This window comes from Fistularia commersonii, chromosome 26 (assembly GCF_037954325.1).
Source record: "Fistularia commersonii isolate RoL2024-O1a breed Wild chromosome 26, RoL_Fcom_v1.0, whole genome shotgun sequence".
Lineage (NCBI taxonomy): Eukaryota > Metazoa > Chordata > Actinopteri > Syngnathiformes > Fistulariidae > Fistularia > Fistularia commersonii.
This window is the reverse complement of record NC_141309.1, coordinates 7,903,676-7,922,867: the sequence shown is the minus strand read 5'-3', so window position 1 is coordinate 7,922,867 and position 19,192 is coordinate 7,903,676. Positions and strand designations below refer to the sequence as shown.

The 19,192-nt window shown below is 40.6% G+C and overlaps 1 protein-coding gene across 1 annotated transcript in view; it reads left to right on the top strand.

Moving 5' to 3' along the window:
- The first annotated feature begins 382 nt into the window (after window positions 1-382).
- The window catches only part of LOC147218483 (single-stranded DNA-binding protein 2), a 51,740-nt gene continuing 32,930 nt past the window's right edge, over window positions 383-19,192 (top strand). Inside the window, exon 1 of the mRNA XM_086173426.1 lies at window positions 383-511. Within this exon, the coding sequence (XP_086029552.1) occupies window positions 456-511 (56 nt within the window). The 5' untranslated portion in view covers window positions 383-455. The remainder of the gene's footprint in view (window positions 512-19,192) is intronic.

The window sequence follows — 19,192 nt, the reverse complement described above, 5'->3', positions numbered from 1 at the left end:
CATGTTTGCAATAGTTGTTTGCGCAGTGCGCCGTGTGTGCATCGGTAGAGGGTGTGATTGTCCATAAAAATCCAAGTTGGACGGTTTCAAATCCCCCCTTTGCGCTGGAAGAGGAGGGAGGCATGCGTGTGTGTCTATGTGTGTGTGTGCGTGTGAGCGTGTGTGTGTATGGTAGGGTCTTTCCATCCAGGGAAGGGGAGATTGACAGACAAACAGACTTTCAGATAGACAGACAGAGCAGAGAGAGGGAAAAGAGAGAGAGGTGGAGCTATTCTCATAAGAGGCGTGGTCAGGTCCTTGTCAATCACTGGCGGTTGCCATGGCGAGTGGGCGGTCCCGAATAACGGGGCATCCAATAGGAGACGCCGCTGCTTATGTCGCCATGGTGACGGGGCTGTGCCCAGGGAGGTTGTGATGGGTTGACAGGTGCGTGACAATCGGAGCTCTCTGCAAGCATGTACGCCAAAGGCAAGAGTAGCAACGTGCCGTCCGACAGCCAAGCCAGAGAAAAGTAAGTTTTATTTATGTGGGGGGGAGGAAACCGCCGCTGCGAGGGGAAGTTGACGGGCGGCCGTGGGGGCAGTCACACTCCGAGCTGCGGGAGGGGAGCGGCGTGGGGCTCCCGGCTCAGCTCCGCAAGCCTGGGAAAGTTGACTGCTTCATTTATTTCGGGGATGATAGAGTTTTGTCGGTGGGTAGATTTACGCTGCAACGTCGCTTGACCATTTTAGATTCACAAGCACAGCTTGCATGCAGATTCTTCTCCTTTAAGGTTTTTTTTTTTTTTTAATCTAATCTCGAATCCAACTCCTCTCTTGATATTCCCGCATTTATTTCTATTGAATTGTCCCAGTTAATCAAAAATAAAATATATCAATATATATATATTTTTAACATCATCGCATATGCCGCTTCACGGTGTTGAGCCGATATGAGACGACGCGGCGCCTGGAGACCCCGCGTTTGTCCGCCCCGCAAGCCGAGTTGTCAAACAGGCCGTCACACTTGGAGAGGCTTGTTCCAGTGACCGGCTGCTGACCGGCTGCAGCCCACTGAGATCGTTCATCTTCAATGGGAATCCTTTTATTTTGGTGTGTTTCTGTGTCGATGAGCAGATTATAATTTAAACCAGGAACTCGAGTTGGCACAATATTACAAGAGATGCCCCCCTTAACCTTCCCGTGCCAGGTGAGGAGACCAGCACAGTAAGACAAATGAGACTTATTTAAGGAAAGGTTAGGTGTTGGGCTACGTTGATAACAAACCACCTGTATACTGGTTCCTGCAGGAGTAGCTCAGTTGGGTGCAGCCAGGCATGACTGGCTCAGAGTCAGATGGAAAGTGAGCTACAGACACACAGATCAGCAACCCTTCGGCAAGAGAATCTTGTATGTATCGATCAGATATTTCTTGCTATGAGATTCAAACCTCTGAAGGGGGTTTGCCTCTGCTTGAAGGGAAAGCGCGTGTTTGAATGTCAGAGCCACGAAACAGAGCAATTGCTTTCAACTTAAGCTGTGGTGTCTGTAATAGTCATTTGGGGGTGATTTGGGAATCTAGACATGAAAAAAAAAAACAATAATCTATTTCCCATGCCTCGCCCGTGCTCAGTAATTTCGCGTTCAGTTTTCTTTTTCTGTCAACACTTGTTACTGAATAGCCATCTATGTCTGTTGAACACAATTATCAATGTTTGATCAATTGACCAAGGGAAGGACAGGACTTCATGCATGTACAATTTTAAATCAACATTAAATCCTTTTTCTGTTGGAAATTCTCGGTGTGACCATCTGCATACACCTGTGAGAAAGCCAAGTCCGCACTACATTGCCGCTCTGTACACAAGTGTGTTTTACTGCAGACTTCAATATCGGTGTGGCATTTAAATTAGATTTCCATGCTGTAGAGAATCATACCATCGTTCATGTGAGCCTCATAAAGCAAGTTTAATTTTAGACTCGTGCTATTCTGCAAAGCTCAACAAAAGAACAAACTCTGGGACAAGAACACATCAGATACTGAAAGTCCAAAATGAAGCAACAATGAGATTCTTAAAAAGCAGTCTTGTTTATCAGTGGTGTATATCAAAGAAACCGAATAGACACAACCGGGGCTGCTGAGTCGTTTCTCATTTCTGCAGCACAGCGGGGGAACCGAGATGAGAGAGGGCAACAACAGACAGAGGGAGTAGAGGAAAGAACAGGAGCGAGGGAATTCGCTAGATCATTAGTTTACAGTGTTGTACTATTGACCTCGGAATGGACCCCTGCTGATACAAGGCTGTGGAGTCTCACACATGTAGATAGACGGGAGAACTAGATGCGTCTGACCTCTGTGTGTATGTGTGTCTGTGTGTGTATGTGTGTGTGTGTGTGTGTGCACGCACGGTGCGTGTGCACGGGCGACGGAGTGAGAGAGAAAGTAATTAGCATCAAACTTGTTTAATTTGTCTTTGCTACAGATGCAATTTGGATTGTTTTCTTCATTGCGGTTAATGTCTCACAGATTCCCAAATACGTTTCTAGTCACAGAATCACAGAATGTCAAATAATGAAGAATGTAGCATGATTAGATTTAAATGCGATTTAAAAGTTTGGATGCCCAATATTCTTGGAATTACTTTTGCAATTCATCAAGTTTAATTTCTCTTCATCCCTTATAATTTTGTAAACTAGTGTTCTCACGCTTTTTTTTTTTAAGCTGACACTCCCCTTGCATAAAAAACGACCTAATACATGAATGCAAGTGTTTAAATTTTCAGATTCAAGTGACAGAGCAGCTTAGAGGTCAAATTAGATAAAGCAGAATAAAGGAAAAGGGAGACAATTGGATGACAGCCATTTACTGTTATGTGTATATAATAAATTAGGCTGGCTGTTTATTGTAAAAAAGATAGAAAGAAAAAAAAACAAAGTACATAGTATATCATGTTTTTGTTTGTTTGTTTTGTAGTCTTTTTTAAATGTAAACACACCATAACCAATTGCAAAACATGCCAGAAAGTATCATTATTTTTCAATGCTATATTGTAATATTGTAATATCTCTGGAATAAAGGCCAAGCTCATTACCGCTGATACCCAGGTCGCCGAAAATACTGTGGCAGAAATGAGTTTTCGGTCTAAATGTGGGCCAAATCTGATCTGAGCTTGCTTTTCTTGCGGTCCATATCGGTAGGGTGAGACTGGCTGCTTTAAGTGGGCCACAGGTCCGTCAAAAATGTATCCGCATCTGCCCACGTCACACCCTGGCTCTTCACGTTCGCCTGACCCACATAGCATGCAATAATCCAAGTCAAACCTCAAAGGTAGAGGCAGGATAATGAAAAACTATTCTGTCAATTAAGTGAAACTTGGAAGAGGGCAGCTTGAGCCAAAGAAAATCCCAGTCAGATTTGGGGCACACTTATTCATGGGTTCCTTTTATATTCCATTGTTCTCAAATAAACTGGGAATTTTTGGAATATAGACTCAACTCGAATTTGAAAGCTCAGCGCTCCAGCATACTGCCATATAGTGAAGCTTCCTATCGCTTACATGATCTTGATAGAAATGGGGATGTAGATGGAGGGCCAGATGAGGGAAAGAGTTTTTTTTTTAACACTAAGCACAAATAATTGTTTTGGTTGCTCAATAGCTATTTGAAACTCGGATTTTACATTTTCTTTTCTTCAGAAGTAATTCTCCTGGTTTTGCAAGTAGTCCAGCTAGTCTTCAGTGAGGATATTTCTAACCTTGGCTACTATTGACAGTTAAACACAAGAGTGTCATTAAACAGCGAAAAATGCCTGTAATATTGTTGTCTTCCTCCAGCCAACAGTCAAAAAAATCAGGAAATTCTGTTAGTCACACTGAAAGCGATCACTTTTGTGATTCGTCGTTGATTTGTCTTTTTATTCTGTCAGTTCATATTTCCACAATTTGTTTCAGCTGAATGTTCTACTCTGACGTTTGAGCGACAGGCCAATGCAGTCATATTACTAACTTCACCGAGCAGGTTTGAGGAATAAGAACAACATTTCACATTCGACAATGTTTTCTGGAATGTAAGGTGCATACATACAGCGACGTGCGGTGAGGTTCATGGCTGGTGAGGCACTGACGTCATCACCGCATTTGAACGGTAAATGTGAGTTTTTTATAGCGATTTTGAAAAAAAAAAAAAAAACTAAAATTGGTAAAGCTACGTGGAAAATAACTTTAAAGTACAAATCACTGAATAAATATAACCATTTCATTTATTTTATCATTTTGCATTTTTTTCTTTCCCTGATGACAGGCGAGGCCCGGCCTCCACTGCAAAATATATCACCTGTGATACGACAAAAACCGGTGTGACTCGGTTGAGTCGGTCTTTTTTCGGTGTATGCGAACATAAAATCAGTGGCTGCAGGAAACAAGTCAGTGAGTTTTAAAATAACTGCAAATCCCATGTGATGTGCTCGCATTCTACATATTTTGAATATTTGTGAGAAAATGGACAACTTTGAAATTTCTGACTCTCTCTCTGTCTCTCTCTCTTCCTCTCTCTGCATGTGTGTGTGTGGTTGTGTGTGTCGTCAAGCAGCAGCACTGTTCAAGTCTTTTCTCCCTTTGCTGGCCATACCTGTGTTACGGTCTGCACTTGATTTTGATAAGAAGTGACAGTACATGGCCACTGACTGTGTACTGCAGTTGTTCAACAAGTGTCAGTTTCAGTCCCTGGCAATAGCAGGACACATTCCACATAGGTCTGCGTTTCTCAGCGGTCCTCGGTGAGTTGCAGGGCATTACCTCGTATACATTCGTTTTTGCCTTGTCTTGTCTCATGAATCATAGAACAAGATTACAGCAGTGAGACTGAATGCAAATCCTGGCTGAAACACAGATACGCTTCCAACTCATCCTTACCTTATCTCTCTTTCACACTCTCACACATACACACAGTGGGACAGGCTTATACACAAACATGCAAAGAGAGAATTAGAATAACCCTGGTGAGTTCTGAGATGAAAAACAAATTAGCACTATGGAATGCATTTAACATTATTACCACATGATTGCATTTATTTGTTGTCAACGTCCAAAAGTGTCATTGTTGCTCAGTTTGTACTGCAGCTGGCAGCCATCTGGTACAGGCGTAAGCATTTTTGGGGCTGTGGATCATCATTCCGCACACATACAGACACACAGTTACTTCTGAACTGAGACACCTCAGAATCCTGCCAGGAGGTTGCCAATGCAGCATTTCGCAGAGTGAGGCAAAGCATTGCATGCTGGGAGTGTTTATCCAAAAGAAGCAATTCAAGCTGCCACTCTGCCTCTGACAGAGTGAGTCATATTACAGGCAAACTACAATGAAATTAGAGCAGCACCCACATACTATATGCGGCCACTGTCTCCGACAACCGCACTGATTTTGTCCATGTTCGCTGCCACCTGATGCATGTCACCGCTGGTTATTTTGTCCAATATTGAAATTTCACATCCTTGAGACAGGACAACTGCAGGAGAGAAGATACGAGAGAAAATGTTGCCAGAGCATATGCGTTACTTCCCTGACAAATTTAAGATGAATAAAAATGAAGACATCTGTGCTAATTGTTGCCATGCACATTTAAAATGTCACTAGAGATCAAAATTGGAGAGTGTCCAAGAGAGATTAAGAGTGTTTGTGTCTTCATGACAATGCGCGTCATCAACCACGCTTCAAATACTGTTTGATATCTCTACTCTTCCTATCATGATAATTATACCGTGTGTACCCTAAAAAAAAATCAATCCAACTGTCTCACCCTGAAATGAGTGTTTAAAAACCAATATCAGAAACGTATGCAAGGCCACCATGGAAGCCTTGTCCCTCCCCTTTAAAGACTGTGCCAATATGTTCACAGGTACTGTATTTGTATTTTTGGTGTTTTACTCTGGTGCATCTGTTGAACTATATTATATAAAGACAGGGAGATTAATTGTAACTTTTTTTTTTGTTTTGTTTTGTACTCATAATCTATGGTGGTGGTGATTGTACTAATACTAAACAACATATCCCCCGTATCTCCCTACTTCTAAAATGTATCTTGATACGCCGCTAATGTGGAATTTACATTCATCAGCAGGACTTGATCTATAGTTGTAAAAGTCTGGTGTTTATTTGATCCATCTCATTATATATAAAGGTCTTATACTTAATGGGCCACATCAAGAATCTCTTGAACAGCTCAGCTTGTCCGAAACTGCCGCGTGAGTGGATCGGTCACGTTTTCAAATGAAGAGCAACTTACCCCGCGCCTACTGTATATCTGAGATGTTAGCGGTGAGAATATGTTGTTAAGATGAGGATTAAAGGAACATCATAATTCCTGGCCTCACGGTGACTGTGAGTCCGATTACTATTCTTTACACAAATCCACCTTTGTAGCACTTTAAGTCACTTACAGAGATATAGAAAGGGTCACATCAAATTTGTTTAGGCTCAGCATTGGAGTGAAACAGTCCCATTAAGATCCCCATTCACTCCAAATAACACTGCTGCCAGGTTAATATCAGCTTCAGATAAGATCCAGTCCTCTCTGCTCAGTCCCTAGAGAATTGTATAAAAATGTGTATCTGCTCTTTGCCGTGTTTTTTCAACAGAGAGCGAAAGGTGAGCACATCTCCACAAGTAGCGATGGAATTTTCCTCATCGGTTTTGTCCCTTAAAATTAACCTCTGTCTCTCTGTCATCCCATAAGAAGTACAACATTCGCTATGCTGATTCTTACCTCGCCGGGCTTGTGAACAAGTGCGAGGACACAGAGAACTGTCACCAGCCGCTATTGTTTCTGCCCACCAAAATCTGCCGGTGAATGAGAGACATCTTTAAACCGCTGTCACTGTTTTAATCCTCACAGCATTTTAGATCAGCATTAATCCGGGCTGAAAAGAAATCAGAGAAGAAATCTAGCTTAGATACCCCCCCCCCCTTTTTTTTTTTCTTACTGTCTTCAAACAAAAGCGATGATGACAGCTTGACAAGGCACTGATCGAAAACACTTTGTAACCTGCTGAACACATAGAAGCTGTTAGAAGTCCTGTTTTATCTGCCGGCATCCCCTCAAGTCTCACTCTTATCCCTGCTGGCAAAAATGTAACTTGCCATAGAACTGCTATCAAAGCATTAGATTGTCATTGAGCTGTGCATGTGTGTGTGTGTGAGTGTGTGCATGCTTGCAGACTAGGGAGCGGTCTGATCAACACAGTCAGAGACAGGTATGACTTGTCAATCAGCAGACTAGATCATCACACTACATGTTGGGATTCTTCAGAGAGATCCACTAACGGCTTCAGTTGCCACGTGAGGAAGAAATGTCACAAAGAAGGCTTTAGCACCGCATTCCTCAAAGTCTTTTATCTCTCGCTCTCCAAAAGACAAAGGGTATGCAAGAGTGATTTTATTACTGAATGCTGGTCCCCTGGGAGTCTATGGGTGTCCCTGAATGCTTCTGTTTTAATTAGAAGTGCACCATCATATCGCTTCTCATCTCCCATTGACTCTACTCTTGGTGCTTTTTCAAACGACGCATCTCGCTGTCACTTTGCTCTTGTCTGTGATGGCACATCAAGTTTATTTTCAGATTGAGATATGGACATTTAGGAAGGTGACGGTTCAAATTAGCAGCAACGGTGGTGCATGACGGAGGGGAGGCGGCACTCCATGGGAGGCTTTGTTGACCGTGACTTGAAAGTACAACCCCATGCTGCTTTTGCTCGTCTTGTTAGTGGTGGTACTTGTGGTTTTGTCAGGAAGTTTTTTGTTGCCCACTGGTGACACCAAATATGCACAGCTGTTCCAAACCGCAGCACGGTAGGGATGCTCTCCTTGAAATACTTCCTGTAACCTGAGCTTTAGCTGTGAAAGCAACACTTACTCCACACTCTCAGTTATGGAGGGCCGAGCTGACTGACTTCATTTTTTTTTTTTAGGTTTCCAAGTGTCAGTTTTTAGTTGGTTTGGAGCATAAATGGAAAAGCCACAACGTTACCTTTATTTATGTTAGACAGGTTAAACTGTACCAACAACCAGTATGCATTTAGACTGCAGTGACGTGACTGGGAGAGTTGCATTTTTTTCCTAAGAGCGTAAAGATAATAAAGTGCCTAGTTGCATTCAGCCTGCCCTAGAGAAAAAAAATGCTTATCCTTTGGAAAACACACAACTAGTGAGATCAGAGTCTGCAAAGCAATTGCAACGACAACCGCATTTTTAATGCTTTTTTCATTTGCACCAAGCCACACAAAGGCAGCATGATGCTACCCCACCGGGTGATGTTATACAGCATTACGTTAACATTCAGTTTAACTACAACTTAGTTACAACGGCCAAGTCTGGCTGTTTTTGTTATAAATACCCAACGGGGGCGGTGATCTGGAGAATCTCTTTCAGAGAGCAATGCGCCTTTAGGTCTCGAGAATTTTGTGACAGGAAGGGTGAAACAAACTAATATTATAAGAAAAAAATGAAAAAGTAGACTGAAGAGGTTCTTAAAATGTCAGCAGTGTTTCCAACACTTTGACAGTCAGCAGTTATCTTAAGCCCCTTTCAGACATGCTTGGCAAAACTAAAATTATCCAGGCCTAAGCAGGGTGGGCTGTATATTTAAAAGTAAATATCAAAGGAAGTCTGATTGAACATTAAATGGTCTTTAACCCCACCTGCTCCCTTGCACCAAGGCTATCGGCCCACCGATTTCTCCACGAGGACAAATGCTGACAGTCTGTCAGGCAGCGTGTCTGAAATTAAACCATCCATTGTCGAAGAACCGCAGGGAAAACTCCTGCCATGTATTTCATGTATGAAAAAGCCAAAACTGGATTGGGGATGATGTGCTAAAAGAATTTATGGGAGCTCATGTTTGCTGTTTTTTGCATTACTTAAGCTATTTGGCAAAGATGACCATGTGTGAGGAATTTCACATGATTTTTATTTTGAATATTGAGTATTTAGTCTTCAACAAAAAATGAAAGGGTCAAACTCCTGTCCAAATCATGCAGTCGTTGGAATAAATCAATTACCTGTAGCCGTTACCCACCTCCCCGCCCCCCGCACTGTACATGTAGAGCTGGAGAAGGGGGGAAATAGGACAGCAAAATACAGTTTGGTAATGCTGAGTTGTACATTTACAACATTCAAATAAACAAAATAACAACATGAAGGTTAACAGAAAGAACCAAAGTCTTGTCCACTCATTGCATGCATGATAATGTCATTAGTGTGACCAGCCAGACTGTGGATGCAGCTGAGCTTTTGCTGCCTGCCAAGTGCAGGGGAGGCTGGTTGGAGGCTCCTCTGCTGATATTCCTCCATCATTGATATGCAAGCCACATCACACAGGCACTAGCGCAAGGTTAAGCATGCGTGACGGCCAGACTTAGGAACTGCTTAAGACGCTCTTGCTCTCTTTCCTGCTCACACACAAACATATTCGCCTCAGCTCCTCTATGTCACACTGTTTGGTTATGAAGTCGAGACTTCTTCAGTTCAATTCATTATCACCTCCTTAACTTGACCACGTACGCTGTGAGTTTGAGACAGGGGTCTGTCTCCTCGTCCCGGTGAAGTCCTTGATGACATTTCTGTTCACTGAATCAAAAGCAGTATAAACTCTTGCTTGGGATTTAACTTGCTGATATAAAGTTTTGACTTTTAAAGGTTCTGTTAATGCTATTATCCAGCAATATAGAGGCAGAAAGGATTAATGAGTGAAACACAATACGGCTTGCGCCTAGCAGCAATGTGACTGCTCTGGTGTTTAATGTGAATTTTATGTAATGGAGTACAAAGAGGGTGTATTTATGACTTTGATTTTAATGACTATTCATTTACACACAACTCACTACATATAATTCACAAGTTATTCATACAAGCGTTTTATGCATTTTTTCATGAAATCATAAGCAATTTATTTATACTTAATAGAGCTTCTATACACGCGGTAATAGTATCACATTGTCCCCGAAATTGCGAAAGATTTCATTCATCTGTATCAGTTCTTTAAAAAAAAAAAAATCTCATCTCATAGCTTTGTTGTTCAAAAGAATAGGAGCTTATTAGGGTTTTGTAGAAAGGAATTCTAATCCTAAGATTAAAGCTGTGCAGTCCTCCCAGTTGTCTCTTTCTCCCTCTGGGTTTTGTTGGAGTTGCTGCTGATTGTGGAATGTTGCATTGTGTGAGCCGGACAATGAAGGTGTGCTGTTGGATGGTGACAGACGGGAGCTTCGCTGTCTGTTACATTCCTGATCTTATGTTCTAACAGCAAGGAATTTGGACTATTTTTAGGCTGGCATGATGGAAATATGTCATGCCCCATTGAGTTGATTAATCATCAAATGATTAAGTCGAGGGAACAAAGATGATACTTGAAATAATAGATTTTGGATAACTTATGATATATAAAAAAGATTCTGAAACTTTCTGTCATGTGTGTAAGTACATGTTTAACCTGCAAAAGCCAAAGCTTGAGGCCAAGCGCACTATAGAAGATGGTCAAATGTGTATATCATTTTTAAAAAAAACCTCTTTTAGCCTCCAGGTTTTCTATCTCTTATTTCCTTTTGTAAAAAAAGGCCGGTAGAATCTAGTTGCTGTGTCGTAAATGCTGTTCTTTGGTATTTTGTTATACTGAAACAGGTAAACGAGTGGGTAGATCAAGTTATCTGATTTTTCCATAAATATTGTTAATATCGTTTGAATTTACTAACCATACTTTGGGACATGTTTTAGTCAGAGCTAACCTTGTTGTAGCATCGCTTTAGGGTACATTGCACTTTCAAAATCTACCAAACTCCGCTTTTTTCTGACGAAACTGCGAAATCAAACTTTTAAAGATTACGGTAATTAACCTTGCATGACCATTGAGTGTAGTACTCAAAACTCCAATTCTTGTCTGTCAACAGCATTTATGATTTCTGGGCTTTATGGCTGTATTGTGTTTAAGATTTACTGTAATAGCTTGTAGACAAAGTTGAACAAGGAAATCACTTCGAAGAATCATTGGTGTTCCTTCAGCTGTGAAATTAAACAAACTCCCCACGAGAGGTGACTCAATCCAAACAAATCAAATCCATTGAAATGGAACTCAAATTAAGAAAGTGATGGATTTGCAACTGCTTTCCTCTTTACATGTTGTGAAAGACGGCCCATTGTCCACAACCTATGACTGAGGATTTTACTCAATTAGTGTGTTGGTAAATGTTGAGCTTAGCCATCACGCTGCCTCACTATTTCTCTCTGTTTCTCCCACTCTCTGATAAGCTGGCATTTCCTGTTATCTCAGCCCTGGGCATTGTTGTCTGCTCTGTGAGACAGCAGCGTCTCTGCTCTGCTGACAGAACAAGAACTGTTTCACTTTGTCTGATTGAGCTTGTATGAAGCAAGGGGAGGCTTCCTATTTTATTGTATTATCTGCTTAAGTCTTAATTCCTGTTGCAATGATTTGCTTTTCTTTTTAAGATCCAAGAGAGGGAGGGCATCCTGCCGCCAGCTAGTGAGGCCTGTTTGATACACACCATCCAAATACTACATTATTTAACATTTTTTGCCTGCAATACAGATTAGGTTCAGTGTGAGGATGAACCTGAATCATAATATGGCATTCTAAAAATCACAAAGTATGTAATAAGAAGTATTTTTCTCGTATAAAGGAGTGGGGAAAGCATTAATGTCAATTTGACATGACACGAAAACTACAGGGAGAGGGAGATTATAACTGTCTACCCTCCAACTTTAAAACATTTTTAATGTTTTTGTGGTTGATTTCTCAACTAAATCTGCCCATTGTTTATTTATGTATATTTATAGAATTACTGATAATTTGTTCACTTGAGATTGATGTAATTTACCCTCTCTGGCTGTGCAAGTACGATCTAGATTACCTAATATTACGCGCTGTGCTCAAAGCTCACTCATACACATACGCATATCAGTCGACAAAACGGTTCAGCAATTACAGGTATTCTTGCAAAGTTGCTGTGCCAGCAGACAAGTTAGAAGACGCAGATACAGCAGAGCCAGTTTGACTAGGAGATTAGCCTATAAAGTTCCCTGGTTAGCCCCTTAACACAGCCTTTATTGTTGAAAGTCTTTGAAAATACACGCAGGAGGCAAAGATCTTAAGCATCTATCAGCATCTTGAGTGCACAATCATTTTGTTAAAAGCGTTGCGCCCTGTTTATAGTTTTCCAGGACCGCATCAATATTTCAGCCTCAGCAATTTCACATGTCAGCTAATTTTAATTTGAACGGAACAAATGAGCAATAATTACAAAATGACTTTTATTTTAATTTATGTTGGAGATCAGTAGAAAAAGAACCTTCACATTTTTCTACTGGCTAACGGCTGGAACGCCATTAAAATGGCACCCAGGTTTGGGTGTAGTCTGTTTGGGCACAGTTTGTGCAGACCCTACAACATAGGGTGGAGGTTGGTAACTGTTGTTGCACTTGTGATATCTATAAGTTAGCCGTTATCAGCCAATGACATATTGTTCAATGTCTCTTCTGTCTGTGTTACCCAAAACAACTTATTCTGATGCAGTACAGTCCCATACACACACACACACACACACACACGAACGCATTATGCATTGCAGCTTATTAGTTTGTAAGCCAGTAGGAGATTTTTTTTCATACAGTAGCCTTTTGTAAAACAGAGAAAAATATATCATTCTCTCATTAAATATGAAATGTGAAACACACAATTTTGAAATCTTTTCTGCATATAAATTGATGAAGCCTACAGCTGAAACATCACAACTTTGTTGTAAGAGTATATTACTTCAGGTGGCTAGTTTATTTTTTTCTTTATTTATTTCCTACCTGACATACTGGACTATTCCGAGAGCAGAGAGGGGGAGGGAAGGATTGTGGGATATCTACTTAATGAAAGGTAAACAAAAGGTCTGCTTTGAGGTGAGCCAAGAAACACAAGCTTCTTCCTCTGCATCAGGATATGAACTTCATTCTTTGGACTTAAACCTTTTAAGCATGACATTTCACCTTCCTACTAGCAACATCTTCTCTTTGCAGGAGAGGTCTCCTTATGCTTGTGTACAGAAGTGCCTCCTGAATATATAAACTTAAATGAACTGTTTCTTATAATCAAACCATCAGTGAAATAAACTGCATTATGCTGTACTCAACAGCTGGTGGCATCTCTCTTGGTTTAATGGGATAATGTTATAGTTTGACACTCAAAGGCTTTCCTCACCAGTTCTTTTTACGATGCATTACAACATCAATTTCTTGTTTCAGCCAACGCTCCACTGATTTTCAGCTTCTTCATGTAATTTACAGCACAAATGAAGTGATATAACACTGCACTGAGATCTCCCTATCTAGTGATAAAGACATGACACCAGACATTGTAAATTAGAAGAATGTCGGCCAATATTAAAAAAATCTCCATCTCGATAAATCGCAGTCTCAAAAGACAAAAGGGGCTGTGAAGGTTTGTGTTTTGTTTGACTGACCCTGGTTGTAACCTGAAGGTTCACATTTCTATATCAAAAGGGGAAAACCCAAGAGTTTAATTAAATTGTTCAGTACTCTATAACCAAAAGCCTTGTGCCTTCTAACAAAGAGATTCACAAGTTGACCATTTTGTTCTACATAAGTGTACAGCACAATATTATAAAACTGGTGATGTTTTTATTGACATGCACACAGAATTAAAACAAAGAAGGAAAATAGTACGTTTGAGATACGGGGAGTTCTTGCAAGGAGTAACTTGGGAGCGCATATATAATGCACAATTACAGAAAAGTAGCTCATATTGTGCATGCTAAAGATGGTAATATTGTAGTGCACGTCTTTCGGTTTCAGTCATAGGGTCATTTACTGTTTGATGCAAAGATGTATCTCAATAAGTTGACCGCTCAGTCTGATGACAGTCAGATCGACAAACCTTGACCAGCACTGTATATGCTTGACTTTGCCCGGCCATATCGCAGCATCCAGGCTTGTCCCGCAGACAAATCGCAACTCAGAGCTTGTGATGTTGATGTGAGTGAAATAAGGACCATGACAAACATTTGTGCAGTGCAATGTGTGTGTCTGCTCTAGGAGAAACAAAACAGGAAATGTAAGCAAACGAAAGTTTATGTGAGTGTGAGTCCCTCTCCTAAGATTATGTGGTTTTAATTTCTAAGGCTAGAATGAACTTCCCACTGTATCCTCTCCACATTCATCTACATACCTATCCTGCAAATACAGTTTATGCAGAAGTCTATCAGCCTCACTGAGAACACACTTTCATATGAATATCTCATATACAAATGCATTGCATTCAGCTAGAGCCATTAGAGAAAGACTCCAGGGGTTTCCGTAGAAGGGTAATGGAGAATATAGATTTAACTTGTGACCATCAGCAAAAATACCAATTAGAAATGCATCAGTGAACAGCCACAGCACACTTCCAGTTGGGGATTAATTGAATGTAGTTGTCTGAGCAATGGTATTTAATGGAGGTTTTTTTTCCACTCTTGCAATATTTCAAAACCTTTAATTTCAATGTATATTGTCTCTTTCACATGGTCATATAAGCATTATTTATTTGCACCTCATAAGTGTACCAGGTTTTCTAGCTTGTAGAACATTTGAATAATTGATAATCGGCCTACGACACTGGGTAAATAACAATATAATATCCCCCGATAGGTCATTCAGTGACCATAATAGTTTTGAAAAAGGGGAGAAGTATACAAATCCACTTCTAGTTCTTGGAGTGCTTGCAAGTAAGGTTCATTATAGGTTCAGATCAGATCAGATGTTGTTGGGATGGATCGGCCTAAGAGGAGCACAATGTCTCAGAGTACCTCCCAGATAAATGTGTGTGACAGCAGCAGGCATGTTCATAATGCTGTCCTTTTCGGTATTGTTCACAGGCTGTAGCATCACTCCTCCTCTGCTTCAGCCTGACCTCCCCTTGCTGCGGTTCCCAGTTCCTTTCATTAATCATTTACTTTCTCTGTCTCTTTCCCTCTGTCCTCTATTTTCTGTCTTCCTCTTCCCTCTCCTTCTTGCTCTCACTCTAACTTTTCAATCCATTGTTACTTTTGATGCCTTTACTAGGCCTTCAAATCGAAAAGAAAAATCATTTAGCTTTTCCACACGTTTAACCTCTACTTGCTTTACGTCGTCCTAACTGAAACAAAAATGTGAACAAAAATTACAGGTATTTCCATTACATGTGCAAGCTGCTCAGAGATCTGTTGGTATCTGTCAGTGTTGGCGCTGGTGTCGCACATGTCTGAATACAGACTAATGTTAGGACACGTAGTACATACAAAATGTTCATTTTTATTTCGATGTTTATGAAAGCATGCAAATCAAGATTTTTTCCTTTTCTCTGTATTCCATCACACCTGCATTCCTAAAGTTCTATGAATACGCTTGCGTTCCTATTTCTATGTATTTCAAAAGGCTTGCCATACAAAGCACTTTATGCAGCCAGCTACATGTAATTTGAACAAATGACTCCATTTGTAACAAGTAATTTAAGTCCCATGAACAGATTTAATGCATTAAAACTTCTGCTCAACTAAAATGCAGCAGTTTAGTTCAATAGAACCTGGTTTTAAACCTAAAGTGCTTTAGCCAAGATCCAAACACTCAAACTTTCCCTGACAAGCCATGTGCATAAACAGCTTTATTTTGAAGATGCTATTCACTGGAATAAAGACTCCATAATCCCCCATGGTTGTCTGGGCTTATGTTTTTTTTTCCCCTCTGTTGTTTTCTTGAAGTGCGTACAAAATGAATTATTCAGCATCGTAATGGGTCTATATTTGTCGTTGTTTATCTTGCCTCGGTGAACCCTGCTACCCTTTTCTCTGCCCAACCACCCCTCTCCCAGTTTTCACTTGTATGACTGTCTGTCTATCTGGCAAGCACAGCCACTCCAACCGCAGAGGATGCTCCACTTTAATGAATGAAGTGCAGTCATTTAGCAAGGCTCTTAATGGCACATAAAGCCCCTCTGCTAGGCTTGATTAATCAGGGAAAGTGTTTGGCTGTCACACACAGGGCTGTCCTCAGCAGGGGCAACAGCTTGATCACTGCTCTCTCTTTCATGCCAGAGTCCATCTTCTTTCTCACAAGAGTTGTCAGGGGCCCAAGAAGCCAACGCTTTTCCCATCCACAGGTGGTGTCCCTTTGTCGGCACGCTCAAGAGCCGGCGTGACTGTTGGGCGACCGTGATCATGATGACGATACTAATCCGACCTCACAACCAAAGTCAGATGTCAGCGAATTGCGTCAGTCATTATGTGGCCGCTCTATATTAAACTGTGACTTGGTAATTAGACAGGGGATCGAACAAGCAGGAAGGAAAAAAAAAAGTTCAAACAGCATGCTTCTACTATGCCTCTCTGTAGTATTATCTTATGATCATGAAACAGGAAGTAGAGCGACACATTAGAAGTACTTTTTGTTCTGTTCATTTGAGTTTTGATTTGTGCAAGTGATTAGAGCACCCGTGTTTTCCCCTTTTTTTCTTCTTTGTTTTGTCTTTTCTCGCCTACCTTTCAGCAGATAAATGTTAGTATTCATAATGATCTACTGTGTACTTGCTTGTCCTCTTTTATATTTTATACTCGCCCCCGTCGATACTTGAGCGCATTTTAGTTTTCATGTTCCGCTGCAAAATTCCCGTATTTCATTCAGTTGAAAGAAAAGTGCCAAATTTACAACCACTTCAAAACTGTAAATGCGACGGTATGTCAAGTGCCCTGAGTGAAAGTAACTTCATTAAATGTATGCCTCGGATATTTGACACGATACATAAAGAAAGATGCCGCTAATGCTAAAGGAAAACATCCCAGCTTAGATGAGCTGTGGGCTCAGTTCATTGTTGGGTGATTCGTCTATATTTTTCCACCATTGTCACTAATTGATACTATTTGCTCTATTTATTTTTCTGTAGTGTTCTATTCAACTTGAAAGTGAAGAGCTTCATTGAGACTATTTCCCCAAAGTGGATATCTCATAGTGTCACTTTTACTAGCATTATTCTGTGCTTTGAGCGCATGGCAGAGGTATAAAAGGGTAATTTAGTTTTTTTTTGTGGGTAAGTATATTCAAGAAATAATAACAGTAATTCAACCCCTCAAATGGGACTCGGATCAATCCAGAATTACTTTTCCATTGATATGATGTCTCACATATAGCAAATAGAAAAGAATACAATTTAATTCAGCGTATACTACAAGGCATCATTTGCCGTTTGTTCATTGGCTCTGTTGTGTATTACATGTTTTCAGCACAGCACATAGTAATTTGCTTTCTCTCTTAGTCAATCTAGCCTAGTTTAGCCTGGGTGCTTTTGTAGTTTTTTTTTTGTTAATTTGCAGAAGGAGGTCACAGCAGGGTGCCTGGCTAACCGAAACACAGCTCAGTGAGAATCCTCAACATTTGAATATGAAAGTTTACAGATCTTACGAGTATTCATCTCGGGGCTCATCCACCAGCACCCATCACCTCTACACTCCCCATCTGCCTCTTTTTCTGTCTCTGTAATCCCCTTTCCTCTTTCTCACCAGAAGCCTTTATCTCCCCCTGTTCAGCTTCTGTCACCGCATCAGTCTCTTTTCTCATCTCATTCTCCTTTCTCCACTTCCTTCAGTTTTGAAAATCAAGTATCACTCGTTGTCTGGTTGTTCGCTTGTTCTTATTTTCCCGTCGCCAAATGGTGTCTTTGTGGCACTATTATATTCTTTTAGAAATTTGCCCGTGTCACGCTCAACTTGTATGCTTATAAATGAGACTGTCCTCATGAGATAACAGGTTAATCCTGGAGGAACAATGGAAGTGAAACGTTTGTTAATGAAAATGCTTGACTCTACCTGACTACCATGATTTTATACAGCTCTCCAAGTCAAATATACTCTCTCAGGTGCGTTGTGTCACATTTTTGAGACCTCCCACTATTTGATTGATCTTTTTCTCCAAATTTAGTGAAACTCATGTCTTTGGTTCCCAAATTTGAATTTCTTGAATATTAATTTCAACTCAGAAACGGAGGAGGTGACTTTTCTCTTGATAGAAGGCAAAGTTAGTATTCTCAAAATGTTTATTTGCGTAAACATCTGATTCAATTTTCATGTGCCCTACAGGAGTACCAAAGTGGAGTGATCTTTTTTTTGCAGAATTTATCACCTGTCTCTACAGATTACTTCCATTTTTACCTGGGGGTTACACACACACACAATGTTCCCTTTTTTGTAAACGGCGTTGATAGCTATACATGTTAATATACTTTTCAAATTCGAAGGCTGCTAAAAACATATCCGAACTCAGACAAAGCAATATGGAAATGAGACTGACTAAAATGTCAGCTGGGCTTTATAAACACAGATTACAAGTAAACAGTTATAGGCCAGCTGGAGCACAAAGACAAAATCTAGTTTCATATGAAAAGGCTCAGCGCAAAGCAGAGAAACAGTGCCTGAATTAGCGCAGTCACTGTTGCAAAACAGCAGAATTCAACAAAGCGTTTACATGGCTCAAAAAAGACATTTAAATCACAGCATATAATACAGTACTATAGTGCTAGAATTGTTTTTGTGATTCAAACTGTCATGTTTCCTTGAAACCGTGAACTGATCACTTTCAGAGAGGAATTGCATTTTTTTTTTTCTCTAAACTTGTCACTTGCCTGGTGTGTAACTTAACCGTAAATACCTTTAAAATAAGAAATCATGTCAGAAACAAACAGAGAACATCAAGCTGCAAGGTTTTAATTGCCTTCTAAGTCAAGTTTTTTCTGCTCAAATGAAGAAGAGACAGCATCTCCACTACCTGCCTTGTTGAACCCCAGCACACAGGAAATACCACGGGTACAAGAAAAAAAAAAAAAAATTACCATCTGCTTTGGTTTAATATTGTCTGATTGTTTGTTTGATTCAACAGAACCGCTCAATGGCGAGCGATTTGGCGGTTGTTGGAAATTTCTACCCGTGAAATGAAACCATTTATTATTTATTATTGCGATTGGCGGCTTCCCATCAGGCCAGATGGGGACCTGTATGGCAGAGCCCCCAGCCCCATTTTAGCGAGGAAAATGCTCTCCGATTTGTCTGGTTTCCAGACTAACCGAAAATACAAGCCAGAGTTAAGTGACCGATTCACTCTCTAACTGCTCTTTAAGAGACACTTTGTGTTTATCACTTCCTGTGGGCAGA